This window comes from Macrotis lagotis, chromosome 1 (genome assembly GCF_037893015.1).
Source record: "Macrotis lagotis isolate mMagLag1 chromosome 1, bilby.v1.9.chrom.fasta, whole genome shotgun sequence".
NCBI lineage: Eukaryota > Metazoa > Chordata > Mammalia > Peramelemorphia > Peramelidae > Macrotis > Macrotis lagotis.
This window is the reverse complement of record NC_133658.1, coordinates 370,109,737-370,130,067: the sequence shown is the minus strand read 5'-3', so window position 1 is coordinate 370,130,067 and position 20,331 is coordinate 370,109,737. Positions and strand designations below refer to the sequence as shown.

Genomic DNA, 20,331 nt, shown 5'->3' with positions numbered 1-20,331 from the left:
TTATAATCTTCCAAATGAATCCTGAAAACCTATTATACTTCATATAGTAGGGAATATCTTTATGTATTAAGTAATATTCGGGGATGGGGCATAGATAAGAAGCTGGACTTGATTTGAAGAAAAGGGTGAGCTGAAATGAAACACTTTAGTATATGGATGGAATAGAAACAGAAGATTCAGAGTCTGAGGGAAGAAACAGAAAAATATATATAAATGTAATCAGAGACCAAAATTAAATAGGTGATTTCTTATGTGTCTTAATAATCTATAATTGTTCTTCAGTAATTCACCAGAAACCTAAAGTAAAAATTCTGCACAAGTAACTTATGAAAATTCTATAGTTGTTTTTAGAGACTAATTGACTTAATTGGGGAAAGGGTAACATTATGCATATTTTTTTTCCTACATATTATGGAATATTTTCTGCTTTGTATAATATACTTGAAAATACAACTTTCATATTATTATAGGGACTCATTTGGTATGCTTAGTTTTAAGTAATTTCAGAATTTTTCCATTGGAATTAATGATAGTAATTGTATCTAGAAATCAGGTGACACACTAAAGATTCAGTGTTTTGCATTTATCAGTGGAACACAGGGAACTGACTCCAATTTTGATATATGTATAATATTATGTTGTGGGTGTGTCTTAATGCATGGTTAAGCACATTGCCATCTCCACACCTTTGTTATCTCTTGCTCACCTCTGCTCTTTTAGTGTTATTTCAAGAGAGGAGGATATGTTCCAAAGACATTGTGTGTTACTCCTGATGTCTGAAGGAGTTTTGGACCTTTATGTATTTTTTTCCCTTTCCTTACCTTATGCAGTAATTTTTGGAGCTCCTATTTTTAATTGCTGGGAATTGGTTTGAAACATATATATATATATATATATATATATATATATATATATATATATATATATATATATGTACATATGTGAGTTGGCACTTGATGATCCATCTGTACCTCTTTGTTGCTAAGCACAAAAATTTATAAAAAGCATGTCCAAGAAAATGAATTTTAGTTCAAAGTTTAGTAAACCAAAACTTCTTTCATTTACTTCAGATTAATCTTTTCACCCCCAACTACCTTTTTTTTAAGATATATTTTATGTCGCTCAAGGAGAATGACAATTACGATTACTTCAAATTTTCTAACTTTATTCCTAGAAAGAATTTGGCTTAAAAAAAAGAAAGAATTTGGCTTACTTGGACAATAAACTATCTTGTGATCTGGTATCATAGTAAATTTTCTTTCATACAAAATCATATTAATACAAACTGCTATTATTCAATTATACTCAACCTTTCCTTTTCCATGGGAGTACTACACATAAATCTATAGTAATAATAATGATGATGATGATGATGCTTTGTCCTTCATTCTCAAAAAAGACCATGATATCAGGGGAGGTGATGTAAGCACATGAATTGGATTTGAGGGAGGGGGTGCTGTACTAAGTCACCAGCCTCACAGAGTCATCTGGATCCAGTGACCAGATAAGAATCAGGATGACTGGAGATGACCCTGGATATGAGGCAATCAGGGTTAAATGACTTGCCCAAGGTCACACAGCTAGTTAGTGTTAAGTGTCAGAGGTCAAATTCTTACTCCTGTCCTTCCTGACTCCAAGGTTAGTACTCTTTCCACCATGCCATCTAGCTGCCCATACATACATCTACGACATTATACACATATCAAGATTGAAGTCTCCTTGGGGCGGCTAGGTGACATAGTGGATAAAGCACCAGCCCTGGAGTCAGGAGTACCTGGGTTCAAATCTAGTCTCAGACACTTAATAATTACCTAGCTGTGTGGCCTTGAGCAAGCCACTTAACCCTGTTTGCCTTGCAAAAACCTAAAAAAAAACAAAAACAGCAACAAAAACGATTGAAGTCTCCTCCTTGTAGTCCACTGATATACTCAAAACATTGGAGATTTATGATGCTACCTGAATTTCTGGATGTAATGTAATGTAACTCTTTAATGCAAAAATTTTGTAATTACTTAAAACTTAAACTGTAACAGATAAAGAGAGTCCTTATTAAACTACAGAGACTAATTGACTTAACTGTGGTAAAAGATAATAAAGCTTTTATATTTACAGATTCTCACCTATAAGATTATAAGATTATATTTATGTTATCACCTATAGGAATTAACGATACCTAATTGAACTGACTTTATAATCCTATAATATATTTGAAGCATTTAATGAATAAATTTAATTATAAATCCTCAAGAGAATTAGTGATGAAAATAGGTGATTTTCAGTTTTCCTTGCATACAAGAAAAAAATGTCATATTTACAACTAGCACATATAGGTGGAGAGCATATAATTGTGCACATTATGAACAAATAGAGACGGGTTTTCCTCTATTTAATTCTTTTTGCCATAGATAATTTGAAAAGGGACAAGAACTGCTCAAATGGACATTTATATTTAAGGGAAATTTAATGGAGCATATAACAAGAACTGACTTGAAATCAAATTTCTTCTTCAAAAGAATTACAAATACAATGCCTTCAGACTAAATGAAGGAATTGTGAGAGTCTCAAAAAATTCCAACTGGTAGAACATGCTGATTTTTAAAATCCAAAAAAAAACCTATTTCATGAAGATCAGGGACAGCTTAACTTTCTGTGATTAACTTGAAATGATAGCTTTGTTTTCTTTGTTTCTTTTTTGAGACAAGTAAGAATTGTGGAATTAATTAGCAACATAATTGTGTTAATTAACAATAATTCTCTCCTATATTTGTATAGGAGTACAGCTAGGTGGTGCAGTGGATAGAGTACCAGGCCTGGAGTGAGGAAGACGACCTGAGTTCAAATGTGACTTCAGATATTATCTAGTAGTGTGATCCTGGGCTGGTCACTTAACTCTTAGAAATGTCTTCCTCATCTCTAAAATGAGCTTGAGAAGGAAATAGCAAACCACTTCAGTTATCTTTGCCATGAAGATACCAAAAAGGTTCACAAAGACAACTAAAATGGCTGCATGAACAACAACATATTTGTATAATACTTTATAAAGTTTATAAAACTGCAGATAATCATTTGTTAGACTTTTTTTTCCTTCTAATTTACTTTCCTACATGAAATTGACTGTCTAAAGAAAGGGTTTAAAGAAACTTTCTTCTACCTATGTTATAGTGTCTGTGGAAGTTCTTGAGCCTTTTTTTTAAGATTTTGTTTTTTAATTTTTAATTTTACCATTTTTCCCCTAATCTTGCTTCCCTCCCCCCAGCCCCCATAGAAGACAGTCTGTTAGTCTTTACATTGTTTCCATGGTAAACATTGATCTAAGTTGAATGTGATGAGAGAGAAAACATATCCTTTAAGAAAGAAACATAAAGTATAAGAGAGTAAAATTACATAATAAAAGAACAGTTTTGTTTGTTTTTATTTTTAAACTAAAGGTAATAGTCTTTAGTCTTTGTTCAAACTCCACAATTCTTTCTCTGAATACAGATGATATTCTTCATCGCAGATACTCCAAAATTGTGCCTGATTGTCAGAGGCTTCATAGACTTTATTCATCTTGGTTTTAAAATATTTGAAAAAGTGCACTTTTAGTTTCAGAATATGAATGTTTTATCCTCTTCTTTTTTTAGTCTCTGAATATATTGATACTTATTCTTTGCAGGGCATATACTGTTGATCTCAGCCAAGATCCTTTTAAATCCTCTCATTTAGTATGTTGGCTATCCCTCTCAACTTTTTGTAGTTCTATATTCTTTATAGTTATCCCCCCCTTCAGTCTTGATCAGTTTTTACTGACTCCAGGTCTAGCCATTGTGCTGCTTTATTGCTACTTCTTACTCTCACTTGAAGTAAATATTACTATCTGACTTCTTGCCTTATTTATCTCCTGCTATCTCCAGAATTACTTACGAGATGTCTCTCTTCTTCTCCCTCTCTCACATCCTCTTGCACCCCACTTTATTGTCTTCCTTTCTCCTACTTGCCTTTCTCACCCCCCCCCCACTTCTTTACTTTTCTCTTCCTCTTTCTCCTCTCATAGTTGATGAATCTGACATTTTTCTCAATCTTCATGATCTCTTCATTTAACATTGTTGACCAGCCTTTCCTCCTGGATAATCTTTTTTTCATGTGTTTTAATGACACAGCTCTCTATTCGTTCCTTCTATCTGTCTAGCTATTCTTCATTCTCCTTTGATAGTTCTTCAGGTATATCATGACTTCTATCTAGTATGCTTCTTTATATCTATATATCTAGTTCCTACTGAATCCCAGATGTGCATCTCCAACTACCTATTAAACTTGTCAAACTGGATGTCCCAGAGACAACTCACGTATTATGTGGCCAAGACATCTCCAGAACTTTTTATCTTTTAAATAAAATTTATTCTTCTTTCAAATATCCCCATTTTTTTCAAAGACATCACCATCTTTCTAGTCCCCCAGGTGTGCAACCTTGACTTTATCTTCAATTTCTTACTCATCATCATATGAGTTGTTGGATATTATTTCTGTCATACAACATCTCTTATATATATCTCCCCTTCTCTAAATTAGACTCACTTGCTTGGATAGTTGTTATGGCCTTGTAATTGTTCTGTTTCCTTTCTCCCCACTCAAAGCCTTCATTCGTGAAGCTACTAAAGAGATTTTCCTAAAGTTTGACTGCATTACTCCCCTATCCAAACTCCAAATCTCTTCATACCTTGACCCCAAACTGCCTTTCCAACTTTATTATACTTTATTCTCCTCACCCACTCAGCACCATCTCCTACATAACTTTCCCCATTTGCTAATGCCCTTACCACTACAGTGAATGCTTTTGTGATATATGTGTGTGCATATATATCACATACATATGCACAGAGATATATGCACCTGCACTATAATGTATACGTGTGTGCAAATGTAACACAGATTGTGCATGCAACACACATGCATGCATATATACATACATATACTCAATGCAAACACACAGACAAACATGTCTCCTCAAGCTTCTCAAGAGCAGGGATTTTATCTTGGTATCTCCAGCTCTCTAGCATTTAGTGCAGTGGCTAGTATATGTATAGGCACTTAGTGGTTAGTATTTCACACTTTCTTGCAAAGGTAATTCATTTTCACTGATGATCTAGATAAACAGATTCAGAATATCAGTCCTTTCAAAAATGGTTATCTTTATTTCTTCTCTTCCTTAAGAGAACTGCTACTAAATACTTATTTGACCTTTAAAAAGGCACTTGTGCCCTTCCTTGGTCTCCTTTTTAAAAAAAATGGGGAATCTGGCCTTTGTTCTCTGAAGTTCCTTCTAACTCTTAATTTTTCCTTAGAATTTCTTTCTTTTCTCTTTCAATTACATATTTATTCTTTTGATCAGGTGCTCTGTGTCCATCATTAAATTTTGTGATGCAGCTTTTTCCATTAAATGGTCTTGATAAAAAAGACCTCATGCCTGTGTTGCACATTCCTCACAACTTTGTAGAGTAGGAAATCAGAATATCATTATCCCTGTTTAATAGATAAATAAATTCTGAGGTTAAATGACTTACCCATTTTCATATGGGGGCAAATGTCTAATAGAAAGATATAAACCCTCATCCAAGCCTGTGTTCTTACTTATTTTTCCAGAATAGTTGTAGTTTAATTAATTGTTTAATATTTTATTGAGCTTTAAAAAAAATAATAAATGTGTGAAGGAAACAACAAGAAGTCTAATTTGGGAACAGCTGGTAAAGAAGACTAAACTGGAAGTTTCTAGCTCTTTCCTCAACTGTCTCTGTCATATGAGCAGAAACTTTATTTCTCTGACGTCAGTTTCTTTCCTAGCATAGTGTGTGGCGTATAATAGACACTTATTAAATGCTTGTTGATTATTGAGTATAAAATAAACAGGTTGTAGACTAGATGATCTGTACCCTTCCTTTATTTCTAACATTTCATCATTCTATGTATCTGCATATTTTGGAGCCAAAAGCAAAATTAAAAGCTGTAACATGGGCTTCATGTGGCTACACTTCCTGAACTCATCTGGCTCTTTCTTGAACAGTTTGGATGATACCAAATGATTCAACCCATCATAGGGGAGTTCTCAAAAATGCTCAAAAGTGGATATTCACCCAGTAGTTAAGATCATCATAAATTATACCATAAGGAACATATCAAAGTAGTAATTAACTTGTAAAGTAGATGCTTAGGAAAGAAGTATGTTTTTATTTCTTTCTTCCTACATGCCCCCACATGTTGCTGCTGTAATGGAACATCCGAAAATTTCCTTTTCTTTGGGCCTTTGATTAGTGTTGCTGTGTCTGCCTGTCTGATGGAATCTGGGATTCCTTTTTGAGGTAATCCTGTGGGTGAGAAAAAAGGAAGTATAAAATAAGATTTGGTGTATACTTTGTTTTTATCACTTAGAGGGAGATTTTTGGCTAGCTCTCAATTAATTGAAACTGGGCATTATCTACTATCTTGTTTGCTTTCAAAGAGAGTGATATGATTTTTTTAGAGAGGCAGTGTTCTATACAGACAGAGTTTTTACTAGATTGTAATTGTTGATTACTAAAGTTGATAATACCATTCCAGATTGTATTGTGGTATTCTTTGGGTTAAAATCCCAAAGAGGATCCTAAGTAAGTGTTGTTTGTGAACTTGGTTTTGATTGGGTTAAAGCATTCCTGTTAAATGACTTTAGCACCTAAATACTGAATTTTGATGTTGTTTCAGTACTTCATATTATATTTCTAGATGTTGATCTAATGTTTTGTAACTGCCTACCATAAAAGTCTGGAAGAAACCTAGAAATTTACATTTTTTCTCCTATTCATAAATTTTGTGTATAAAAATTATGGTAAATATGCTTGACCCTTGAGATTGTTCTATTTCTATCTCTAACATATATCTATCTATACACAAATATATGTGTATTTATAGCATGTATATCATGTTCTATGTATATATCATGTACAATGTGAATTTATAATATATTAAAATATATAATATGTATAGTATAGGTATATATATATTGCAAAAATATTTAATGGATGCACAGTATATGATATATATTAGCATAATATGCATGTTGAAATATACATATGATGCCTTTAACATATATATTATGCATTGTATATAGATAGATATATACCTATATAGAGAGGGATAATATTGTATATCACCAAATGTTTGCTGCTTGATTATTATGCTAAATTGATGGAGTACGGCATAAAAATAAGTCACTTCACAATACAGTTCAGCATCACACGATTTTAAAACTTCAAATGAGGAATTTGTTTTTGATCAAGGAATACATGATTTCCATTCTCAAAGTCTTGTTTCATTGTTGCCTTTAGTGATTGCATGTTGGCAGTAAAATATAGTTGATTTAAGTTTAGAACATTTGAATATAAGCATTACGTAAACACTTTGCCTTTTTTGGGCAATTCATTTTGTATTAAAACTATTTTGTGGGATACAGCAGGACTTTCAGTAAGAATTAAATGTTGGATTTCATGGCCATTGTGATTTAATGATTTTATTTGAAGACCTATCAGGATTCTAAGATTTGATATGCTATATATCAGAGTGAAAAAATGATAATTTTCATATAAATATTAGTGATAAAATGACAAACTTCTTTTTATGTGTTCTATTTGTAATTAATACTGTATATTCATTCCTTAATATCTTTGTATATATCTTACCATATGTACAAATTAAATGGCAGTATTTCCCCCCAGAGGTAAAATTTGAATATTTTGTTTTTATTTTTCTAAAACTTGTCATGTTTGAAGATTTACAGGAATTTTTAATTTATAAAAATGACATCTCTAATTTCCCTTATATCTAGATTACTTCAGTGTTTCATTTGATCTGTGTGACTTTATTGATGTGGGGACAGCCTTCAGAGGTGCAGATCACAGTAGATGCTTTATCATCCTTTGTGATTCTTGTCCATGTCTTCTTGTAAATCCTTTGTAGGAGAATCATACAAAACCTTTATCTAGATCTCTTAACATTGCATGGATATCAGAGGACTATATAGGAGATCCATTGATTGTTTCTTACAGTTGGTTATATGACCAACTTTTTTTTTCTCATAGCTATAGTATCTCTAATGGCATCCTTGAGACTTATGTGTAATTGTTTGTTTACCCATATTGTCTGTAATTTTTATTTTGTCACATTTTATATCTTCTAAACTGTTAGTTCTTTTTTATAATGCATACTTTTTATTGTACATCTGGTATCCATCACCTCTTGGAAAGGAGACAGCAGATTTTGATAAACCCATGATATATTGGATATTCATTACAATAATAAGAGATGGGATACCTTGCTAATTTGTTGACCTCCACATAAACTGTGAGTTCTTAGAGGATCTTGAAATTCTAATTGTACCTTTCCTAAGATAGAATTGGATATTAATTAGGGTTAAATAAAAACTCTTTGTGCTGGAATTAATCTGACAGGGAATAGCCCAAATCTTTGTTTTCCATTGATTCTGTCATATAATCTTGGCAAATCTTGTTTGCTAACTTTCATAGGAAGGGAAGCTTGTAATGCATAGGCATCTGACTTTATAGTTCTTATAGTCAAGAATTTTTTTGCATTTTATTTGGCAATAGGAAGGTAGGATCGGTTGAACAACCATGGCTATCAAATTATTACTTTGTGATAGAGCTTTCTACCTAAAATCTGTATATAGTTTATTATTGTTATTAAGAGACTATGTAGGTGCGGCTAGGTGGCGCAGTGGATAAAGCACCGGCCCTGGAGTCAGGAGTACCTGGGTTCAAATCCGGTCTCAGACACTTAATAATTACCTAGCTGTGTGGCCTTGGGCAAACCACTTAACTCCATTTGCCTTGCAAAAAAAAAAAAAACAAACCTAAAAAAAAAGAGACGATGTACCCAGTTTGAATTGTTTTTTTATACTTTATCCTCTTCCTTCTCCATTATGATTTATAAAACTCAATCAGTCAAATTGTTGCTCGTTAATGGCAAATGGTTTGGTGAAGGAACTGTAACAAGCTTAAAATGTGCTTTTTGAGTAGAGATTTCATTTATCTATGCCATATCTGGCTTTATTAGACTTGAAGATTGATTTTTAAGTTACGTGTTATGACTTCTTGCTAAAAACAAGATTTGCTTAGTTCCAGGTGTCACCAGGTAACCATCCTATTAAGAACATTAGTGAGGCTCTGAAGGGAACCTGGCTCCCTAGCCTCTTTAAAAGAGGCTGTGATGATGTCAGTTTCTGCATATAGGGAAAGGGAAGGAGAAGTCAACTAATTAGTAGAGGCTTGTTTTATTTGTTTGTTTTTTTAGTTCCTGAGAAGCTAAAAGCAAATAAAAATAACTTATTCTGGAGAAAAAAACCTTGCTGAAGAAAAATATTCACTATTGAGCTTATATTCTGATTGAATTACACACTATCTTTAGTACTCTAGCTATTTGTACCAAGAAATGACTTCTGTTACTGATTAATTGACTGTGGAAGTACTTGGTAAAGCCATAATTAGATGTTGTTAGTTTACACCAGGCCTTCCCATGTATCCAGAAATTGAAGAGGAAGAAGTGGTACTGTGACATAAAAGAAGCCTTGACTTAAATTGTGGTGCTTGTAACTTGCTCTGCCTATGGAATTCATCGAAAGTTAGAACTGGATAGTGCCTACTTTACCAGATGATCTGTTTCAATAACTCTTTTTGTTCTAGATCTAAGGCCAAAAGAGTTTTGTAGTTTTGACAGTTTGACAACAGCATATAGCTATCAACTGGGAGATTGAGATTCTGCCCTAGAGACCAGTGTCCTGGGAAGGCATGATTTTTTATCCCAGAGGGCATGCCTATCACCCCTCCATCCAACAGGCCTAATATTTCCCTCTCCTTTTCATGTGCCCTAGACCGTCATCTTTGTGTATTTTATGTCTTTGATGGAACACTCATCTTTTTTCAGGATTTCTTTTTAGAGTAAAGTAACACTTACCTCTTCACACCCTTCTCACCATACACACCAAATACCCTGAAAGTACTACTATCCTGGAACCCATTCTCATGATTAGTGACAGCTTCTCCAAGAACTGCTTCAGGGAAAGTTCTTCATTTCACCCTCTTAGGCTACCTCACATTCATAATTTCCTCACTAGTCATCTCTCCATCACTACACCTGCTTACCTTTTTCAATATGCTCCAGTGACTATAGATCTATAACCTTAAACTATAATCAGATCAGTTTTGCCAGTGCTGTTTGGTGGGCTCTTCTCCATCCCAACCCCTGTTCTCATTCTTATGTTGTCTCTTTCTAATATAGGACCATATATGGGACTGATTGTATTGCTCCCACACTCATTCCTTATTGAATTTGTTCCAGGTGCCAAGTTGCTAGTTATAGCTCATTCACCTTATGTGGATTTGCCTTTTTTTTAGATCAACAAACATAATTAAATGTGTATATAGTAAGTGACATATTGTGATAGCTGTTAATGGGTAGATTTGAAGTTGAAATATAAGCTAGTTAAGAACTAATATAATTGCATGGGCACTGGGCTTGGAATCAGGATGGGATGGAACCCTGTTCTAATCAAGTCACAAATCTTCCATGCACTTTAGATGCTAATCTCTAAAATGAGGGTAATGCTATGATAGCCTTCCTTAAGGACTGCTATGAGTGAAGTCCATTGTAAAGCCTAAAGTACTATGTGAAATGAGATATTGTTAGGAAATCAACATATCCTGCTTCTGTAGATATGATAGTGAGGTAGAGGCCTAAGACAAAAATACACAGTTATACTTCATAGTAATCCAGAAGCATATTAAAGAAGTGCAAAATCAAATTGTCTGTGGGGTTTGGGTGGAGAGATCATTATTGATGATGGGAAATTAGGAAAATTTTGTGGAAGAGATGGCATAATTTAAGTTGGACTTTAAAAGGGGAGTAAGAATTCAATAGGTACAGTGAGGATGCTACAGACTTAGGAAACAGTGTGAGCCATATAGGGAGTCATGGAAGTACAGGTCATATTTGGGGCAATAGTTGACTCTGAAGGGCAATGAATGTGAGAAACTTGGGGGCATGCCAAGTTGTGGAGGGCTTCAATGCCAGCAAAAAAGCTTGAATGTTGCTCATTCAGGAACCTCTGAAGAACTTGGAGCAGAAGAGCAGCATGACCAAATTTATGCATAATAGAGGTTGTTTTGGCATCAGTCTGAAGAATGGTGAATTTGTCACATGAGCCTGAGTGCCGTAGCATTACTGTGGCATAACTTGTCCTGGGAGAGATGTAAAAAGTTAATCCATGTTAAAGATTAAAGTTAGATTTTTCTTAGTTGAGCTTTAATTTTTTGTAGGAAATCTCCACATTTCTGCCTTATAAAGAAACCTACTCTATATCAAATTGGTGCTCCCTTCTGTCCAGTAGCTGTTGCGAACTCTACAAGCTCTAGTCTCTTCCTGATTGAGATGGAGGAAGTTACTGTGTATATTGGGCCATGACAGTGGTTAGAGGCCTGGGCCTGGAATGAGAAAAACTTAAGCTCAAAGGTAACCTCGGGAATTTCCTAGCTGTGTGACCCTGGGGGGCGGGGGGGTGGGGAAAACCTCTGTTTGCCTCAGTTTCCTCAACTGTAAAATGATGATAATAATAATGACATCTACCTCCTAGGACCATGAAAGCAGGGCATTTAGATAAAACAAATGATTAGTCTTATTTGACTTGTAAACAAGCATAAATAATGGATTTTTAAATTGTTCTTCAACTTTGAATATTAGTATCAGTACCAGAACCTTGAATTTTTTGTAAGAGCTGTTTGGTATGGAATTGACATGACTTTTCTCTGTGTGGGAGTGGTGCTCTGTTTTTGGAAAATACTGGTTACAAAGGAAGTAATCTTTTATTCTTTATGGTTTTTATGGTCAACTGGGGAAATCTATAATTTTGCTTCTGGATTCATTTGAAGAATGTACCAATATGTTTTATCTCTAAAGGTCTTTATCTTTTAAAAATGACATAATCTATAGGAATTTAATAAGCTTATGACTAGCCCCCCCCCCCTTTTTCTGCAAGGCAATGGGGTTAAAGTGGCTTGCCCAAAGCCACACAGCTAGGTTATTATTAAGTGCCGCATTTGAACTCAGGTACTCATGACTCCAGGGTAGGTGCTGTATCCACTGCGCCACCTAGCCGCTCCTAACTAGCCCTTTTTTATAAACTATTCAGAAGTTCAGATAACAGTTTTCCAGTTATTTGTGACACTATTATCTAGTTTCTCCTTAATTTTTTAAATTTCATTTTGTTAAAAAAATTAACAAACACTTATTTTCTTTTCCTCCTCTCTTCTCCTTCCATCCTTTCACACACATGAGAAAGAAGGGGGTGGGTGGGAATAACTGTGTAACAAATATGCAAAATCAGCAAAACAAATCCCACATTGGCCATATTCAAAAAATGTATGTCCTATTCTATATATTTTAATCTGTCACTTTTCTGTCAGGTATTGGTTTCTCAGTCTTGACAGACCTAAATTGACTGCTAATGACTATGCATACTTGTTGTTTATCTTTAAATTCCTTTTAATTACTGATTTAAAGTCTCAATTTGTTGCTGCTTTTTTAATATTTGTGGAGATGTAAATATCCATAGTCCTGCTGACTCCTGTGAAGTGATTAAAAAAAGAGCATGCCTTGCCCATTGGCTTATTTTTGTTGTTTACCAAGTTTTAAGCTTAGGAATATTTAATTGGGCTCTGCTCCTGCTGATTTTCAACTTTGTCCTATTGCTTCAAATCTTAAATATTTGAAACCATGTGCCTTTTCCAGGTTAAGACCAGAGAGAATATTTTTCTATACCCACTCTTAAGGATTTAAGTATCCCTTCCTGATAAGTCCTTTTCTTTGTCTTGTGGATGAGGAAAGTGTCTTTGCTTCTAAGTAGATTTGACTTTTGGCAGTGTGTAAAATTTTTAGTGGGAGATGAGAATATGTATCAGAATGAAGTTTTTGGGAACAGTGTTTAGTAAGAATATGGGATAGTTTTAGTGAAAGAAGCTCAACATATGAAAAAAAAAGTATGTTGATAAATATTTGCTAGTTTTTCTTTAGTTTTGATGTTAAGTAAGTATAAATGTCAAAATAGTTGGATAAAAGATTAAAAGCTATTGTCTATTGAAGAAAGGCAACAAGCTGTAACAGAAATTTTGAACAAATTATTTGAACTCTAATTCTATGTTATATAAACATTTTGGGTTATAAGTTTGATTTATACAAATACATTTAGAAAATTTATAAAGTAGAAAGTAAATTTGATACATACTTTATGAGCCTGACATACTTTTTCAGGTACCTCTGACAAAATTTTGATGTCAGTAGTGGGTCTAACCTATGGTCTAGTTCAGGGTAGAGCTGGCATAAAATAGATGGAAAAGGGAGAGGTTGGAGGGAATCCTTCACTATTACTGTTGGCTAATTTTTTTTAGAGTATAGTTTTGATAATACACTAAAGTGAAATCTAATAAAGCTATGAAACTGTACTCCATATTAAATTAACTCTTCACTTGTCAAAATTTTGCAATACTTTGTGAGGATTTTTCTGTAGGAATATCTTTTTGATTTTAAATATATGTAAGTAGAAAATTGGTTTGATTTAATAGATTTTTTTTATCTGCCAATTTATAGGAAGAGATTTCTTGAGCACTGATTGGCATTTCATTTGTATATAATGACTTCTGGGGATATATTAGCAAATTTAATTAAACACAAATGTCAAGTTACATTCTGATTTTGAAATTATTTTTTTTTAATTTAACGTATACATTTCAAAAACTTAATGTTAAAAATGAATTTAATTGTCATTGAAGTCATAATTTCCAAAAAATAGGAATACATAACAAAGAAATGGATTTTCAAAGTGTTTATTTGTTGTTAGGGGTTTTTTTTTTTAGGAGAAAATCAGGGTTAAGTGACTTGCCCAGGAGCATATTGCTAGTAAGTGTCTGAGGTTCAATTTGACCTCAGGACTTCATGATTCCAGGGGCCTATCTACTGAACCACCTAGCTGCCCCAAGGAGTTATAATCTAATATATAGAAATAATTGAAATATTTAACTTTAAAGGTTAAAGACTTACATATTAAAAAAGATATGTGGAATTCAGTAGGAAAATGTTCCCAAACACTCCAATTAGAGAAGCTTATTTAGGCATTCTCTCTGTCTTTTTTCCCTTCCCTTGTCAGTTTAGTCCTATCCTTTGGCCTCATTCTAGCCCCATAGTACTCTGCCTATCTAATGAAAGGAGGTGTATTACCTTAAAATGATGGTACATTATTACCTTAATTCTTTCCATAGATATAGATTGATTAATAAAATTACAGAGTGTTCAGGGCTTTTTTTTCTATTTTATCCTGTATTGCTTCCCCCTACACACACACACGACATAATTTGTTTAGCAGTTTCCTTATCAATATTCAACCACTTTGGTTTCGATTTTTTAATATCACAAAAGTGTTGACCTGACCATTGATATATATGAAACCTTTATATCTGTCTTTGATATCCTTGAAGTATATGCTAGCAGTAGTATCTCTGGATCAAAGAACATAAATGATTCAGTCACTTTTCTTACATTATTCCAAATTGTTTTCCAGAAATGTTAGAACAATTGATAGTTCTGCCAACCTTATATTAGGAAGTCTGTTTTCTGGAAGAAAAATTGTTTGAGGATATGGATCCAATAAAGGACTTGGATTGATGAATGTGTTAAGCTGATAGAATAAGGGAGACTATCTAAGATGAAGGGTGGTGGTAGTAATTTATTTCTTTTAGCTAGGGAGAAGAGAAAAGAGAGAGAGAGAGTAAAATTGACTTACACAGATTAGAATGATTATAACAATAGAGAGGTGAGAGGAACAAGGGAGAATGTTGAACTTCTGTAAAATTTTAAAGTCTGAACTTAGAATATTAAGTATGATATATATATATATATATATATATATATACACACATATAGTAGTCATCATGGACATAAATAGAAAATTTTCAGAAGTGCGGGGTACAATCAAGCTAGTGGGGATGAATGATACGTTTTTGATCTTAGTTTGAAGACTAGTGAGGAAAGGAAAGAATGACTTGAGGAGGGCATTAGGAAAGGTTAGGAAAAAGTTTTGATTCCATTGATTATGTTTTTGGCAAAATAATGGAGTTGAAATCATAAAGGAGTAATAATTTAAGTGTAAAAATAACAGTCTCCCTTCATCCAACTCTATACAATACTCAGAGTTTGTATTCTTATGAGTTTGTAATCCAAACTCATTAGAATAGTTTAGAAAGACTTGATTTTAAAAAGAGTTGCCCTAAGAAGAGTGTAAATGATACTCCTGGTGTCATTTCTGAATGTAAGCAAAAATTTTTTCCTAAGACTGAGGAGCAAAAATTTAGCTTCATTTTGGTTTCATTCTTAAAATAAATGCTTCAGTAGTCTTCAAGGGAAAAACAACTTTGATAAGTGGGCATTTTTATTCCTATTACTCTATGACCATCAAACTAATTAAAATCTCATTTAGCTAAATTCAAATTACTTTTGCAGGGAAGAACAATGGTTAAATCTCTTGTAATGAGATTTCTTTAAAATTGGATATCTTCTCAGTGATTATATTTTTATTTTTAACCTATTTAGGTACCCCCCCCCAAATCTTTAGAACAGAATTGTCAATAGCAAATATTTTATCTAAAATTTCATAAGCAGGGAGGTTGCATAGTTATATAGGTTGTTTAAGTTGCTTTCTCTGTGTTTGGATCCAGAGTTGGCTGCAGCTTGTATAAAGAAATTTCAGAATCCATTTTACTCAGATTGAAACAGGCATCAGTCTTGTTCCTAAACTCATTCTCCCCAAAGGTACTTATATATTTGACAAATCATAAGATCTATGCTGTTGCTAAAAACAGAGATTTAATTCACTGAAATTCATTACTTTGAAGATTACGTTAGTATGTAAAGATGTTTTTGAGGGTATAATATTTACTCTGCAAGAGTGTCATTTTTTCCCACTCCTCATACCCTTGGGGAGTCTGGTTGTGCTCTGGAAGTGAATTCTATAATTAGGGTTCCCTAGTGTGGCTAGAACTACCTAAGATACTTTTAAAATTTCTGCAGTACCTTGGAAGTTACAAGATACTGGGGCCAAAATTTTCTTGTATTGACTCCCTTGTCAAAGCAGATTTGAATGTTGATTATTTTCTATCACTTGCACTTAGGGAACCTAAATATGTAGAACTGGGAAATGTGATCATAGTGACATTACAAAATTTTATGTAGTCTCTGCCCATAGACTAGGAATACTTTTTATTTTGTTTAATTTACTCTTATCAGACTCATTTTGTTAGCTATTTTGCCAAAACATAAATGTAACTGAGCAAAATTATTAATTCTAGAAAAATGAAGAACACCATATATAATCTGAACCTGTAAATTTAGAATGATCAGAGAAAGGGAAATTTTATGCTTTAGAAAATTATTAATTTTGAATTTTTTCCAAAGGTTTGAATTGACCTTATATTTGCTCCAGTTCATGAATAAAAATTAATATTTAAAATATAAAGAATGCCAAAATGTTTAGATAAGCCTTTGTATTGAGTCATGTGCCACAATCACACTCCTATATGATATTTACATTAAGGCAAAAAATGCACACAGAAATTTTAAAAAAGTATCCCTGTGAGAGAAAAAAAATGTAGGTTATATATGTAATTTGAGCCATGAGTTTGTAATTTGTAAGTGTTGGAAATAGTTTGTGGAAAAGTATATCTTGAAGAGATTTGGAAATAATCAGTGATCTTATTTCTTCACTTTTGGAAAAGAATTTATCTGATTATTCTACTTTAAAATTTTATGTAAAAGTTTAATTGATATGCCCATTGACCTACACTTGTTATGATTGCTATCTGATATGAGAAGAATTATTAGCCATTTCTTTACAGGTCTCAAAATTATCATTAGTTTCAAAACAAAACAAAACAAAAATTCCTTCCCAGATATAGCTTATTTATATCTTAGTATATGAAGAATTTGTAGTTTTCAATATAGTATATCTTAGCTATTTGAGCACCAATTTTACAAAAAATGAATTTAGTAATGGCCTTCTTTTACCTTCAGGTCGTCTAAACTATTCATATCCAGGATCTGATAGTTCTCTGCTTATTAATGGTAAGTGCTAATTGTCTTAAGTTAGTGAAGTTCAATGATCTAAAAAAATTAGTAGCTCATGAGGAAGTATAGTAGTTCTACATGCAGATGAATCAGAAAATACATTTTATGTCAATTACTTAGTGTTTTTGAAGATTTAAAATAATTTTAGGATACTAATTTTCATTCACTTCAAAGTATTACAGAAAAATTGCCATAGAGATTTGGGAAAAGATTGAATTGTTAGATTTTGCTAGCAATTAAAAGAAATAAAAATTCCTTAATGATATATAGAATCATAGCATATCAGAGCTAAACAAAATTATTAAGATCTATACTACACTTCTAGTTTTATATATTAGGAATATTAGAATTGTTGCTGAATTACGTACAACTCTTCATGACCCCATTGGAGTTTTCTTGTTGGAAATAGTGGAGTCATTTGTTATTTCCTTCACCTTATTTTACAGATGAGGAGACTGAGGCATAGAGGTTGAAGTGACTTGCCCAGAGTCACACAGCTTGTAAGTGACTGAGGCTAGATTTGAACCCAGGAGTCTTCCTAACTCCAGGCCCACCACTCTTTGTGCCACCTAACTTCCTGAAAATAAGAAATAACTGACATTTAGAAAGCACTTTCAAATTTTCAAAGCATCATTTATATGTTATTTCTTTCAAGAGATAATTATTTTGTAGAAGAAATAATTTATTTGCAAAAGGCTACAAAACAAATCATTGGCAAGAGTTGTGACCAGAACCAAGATCTTTTAACTTTAAAGTTCTGCTTTACCATGTTACTTCTCACTGAATGGATATAACTTCCACTGAGATCTGAGAAAGAATTTAGATTAAAAAGACCAAAGTTTCCCTCTGCATCTTAGATCTTCTCCAGTAGTCCTAACCTGTGTCTTACCCACTGGACTTAGATGACCCTGGAGGAGAGAATGAGTCTGATGCTTTTGCACAACTCTGTTTTACTTTAATCCATTTCACAGCACCCTCCTGATGTCATTGGTCCTCCTCCAGAACAACAATATAAATCCCATTCTGTAATTGTAATCTTAAAAATGTTTGCTAAATTGGCATTTTCATAAAGAAGTGTGGCATGATGGTTGATCCTTGTTTCATGTCTTTAATCCCTGATAATGTGCAATGGACTTAATAAGAGTTACATGGCATTTATATGGTATTTTAAAGTTTGCAAAGCATTTTCCATACTACATTATTAGTTTCATAATAATTCTATATAATGGTAGGTAATAAGTGATTTGCTAATGATCAAATTATCAGACAGATTGGATCCCAGATCTTCCTGACTCTCAGTCCAGCCCTCTGACTGTTACTAGATTGTTACAGTAAGCATTTGATAATTGTTAATTGAATCTACTTGAATAATGGCTAATTATGTAATCAAGTATTTGAAACCAGAAAAGGCAAACTTATTGCTAGTATCACTAAAAATCCCGGAGGCAATGTTGGAGTATGTAAGATATTCGGTTTCTCTCTAATGTGATGAGGAAAAGAACAGTTCCCCTGAATGTGGTATTGACTTTATTTGCTATAACTGTGTTAAATTACCATGTTTTTAAACATCATTAATCAAACAATGGTTCTTTTTTTTTGTAAGGATTCTGGTTTAAATTAAAAAAAAAATATTTTCCCGATATATATTGAGTGATAGGTAAATGCTATCTTTCATTTATGTAATGAAGCTTTGAATATTTGTTAATGAAGAAGTATATATCTTAAAACTGTTATGAAAACTCCAAAAGGAAGCACAATATAAAAATTCACATGCATTGATCTTCATTTTTAAGTCAAAAATTTAACAATTATAAATATAAAACAACAGGGGTGGCTAGGTGGCGTAGTGGATAAAGCATGAGCCTTGGGGTCAGGAGTACCTAGGTTCAAATCCTGTCTCAGACACTTAATAATTACCTAGCTGTGTGGCCTTGGGCAAGCCACTTAACCCCATTTGCCTTGCAAAAACCTAAAATAAATAAATAAATAAAAATAAATGTAAAACGAAACCAAGGAAGAGTAGAGAACATTTTTTGCTTTTCTGTGACCCAGAGAGAACTTGCTATTTAATGTGAAGCAGAGGTGGTTTCTTGATGAGTCATCTTCAGAGTGACTATGGAGCACAAAATCTTTGAGAGAGGAGGGAAAGGCCTCATCTGACCCTGAGCTTCCATTCTTTACAGAAATAGATAGTTCTCTCTATATATTTTGTTGCAGCTTTTTGGGTTAAGTAGAGCCTTAAAATAACCCTTAATTCTGGAGAAATGTCCTCATCCTTCCACAGCCCTTTTGAATCCATTCTTTGCATTTAAGTAGTATCACAAATTCTTACTGGAATTTTACAAATCTCAGAATTTAGAAAATAAAAATAGTGAATAGTATAACAGAAGACTTATAGAACCCTGATGGCTCAAGGGATCACCAGTAGAATCCACATTTCACCTTGGAGAACAAGAGGATCTTTTTATTTATTTGTTTGTTTATTTGTTTATTTATTTTCTTGATGTGTGGGAGTGGGGAGGAGAATGAGAGTAACCAAAAATGCAATATGAGGTGCTTGAGTGTGAGTATTGCATTTCAATCTAGAAGAGTGAAAAACACCTTTTGTAATTTGTTTCATCTTAAGTATATAGATTTTAAGGAAGAGACTGAGGTTAGCGAGAAGATTCTTGTGATTTTATACAGTTGTAGGTAAGAGCTTTGGCATTTCCTCATTTACATTTCTACACCAATAAAACCACACATGTAAATCAAAAAGAAAATTGCTTATTTTTTGAGATATATTTATTATGATATTTGGAAATGCTACATATGATATTTAGTTCTTAGGAGGGAAGATGTAGCAATAATTTAAAATTTTATTTACTAATAAAACAAAGTAAACCTTTATGTTTAATGCATGCTTCTGTCCTTAAGCTCTTCTAATGACTTTCCATTGTATATCTCATCAAAACTTAAGTCCTTTATTATCTACTACCCTTAGATGAATATACTTATATTTCCATTTTGCTGTATTTCATTGATTTAATGAACATTTTATGCTTGTTTCAGAGCACTGTAGTAAATTCTGGGAGAGATAAAAATTTTAAAATAAGATATGGTTCCTTTCCTCACAGAAATTGATAGGTATGATACATGAACACAGATAAA

The 20,331-nt window shown here is 33.0% G+C and overlaps 1 protein-coding gene across 7 annotated transcripts in view; it reads left to right on the top strand.

Moving 5' to 3' along the window:
* Positions 1-20,331, top strand: part of CPEB4 (cytoplasmic polyadenylation element binding protein 4) — a 76,531-nt gene that overhangs the window by 30,623 nt on the left and 25,577 nt on the right. For 5 of the 7 annotated variants that reach the window (XM_074212387.1, XM_074212383.1, XM_074212384.1 and 2 more), the window contains exon 5: positions 17,128-17,178. The exons of the other annotated variants lie outside the window; for them this stretch is intronic. In XM_074212387.1, coding sequence (XP_074068488.1) covers positions 17,128-17,178 — 51 coding nt within the window. The remainder of the gene's footprint in view (positions 1-17,127; positions 17,179-20,331) is intronic. 7 annotated transcript variants of the gene reach the window in all.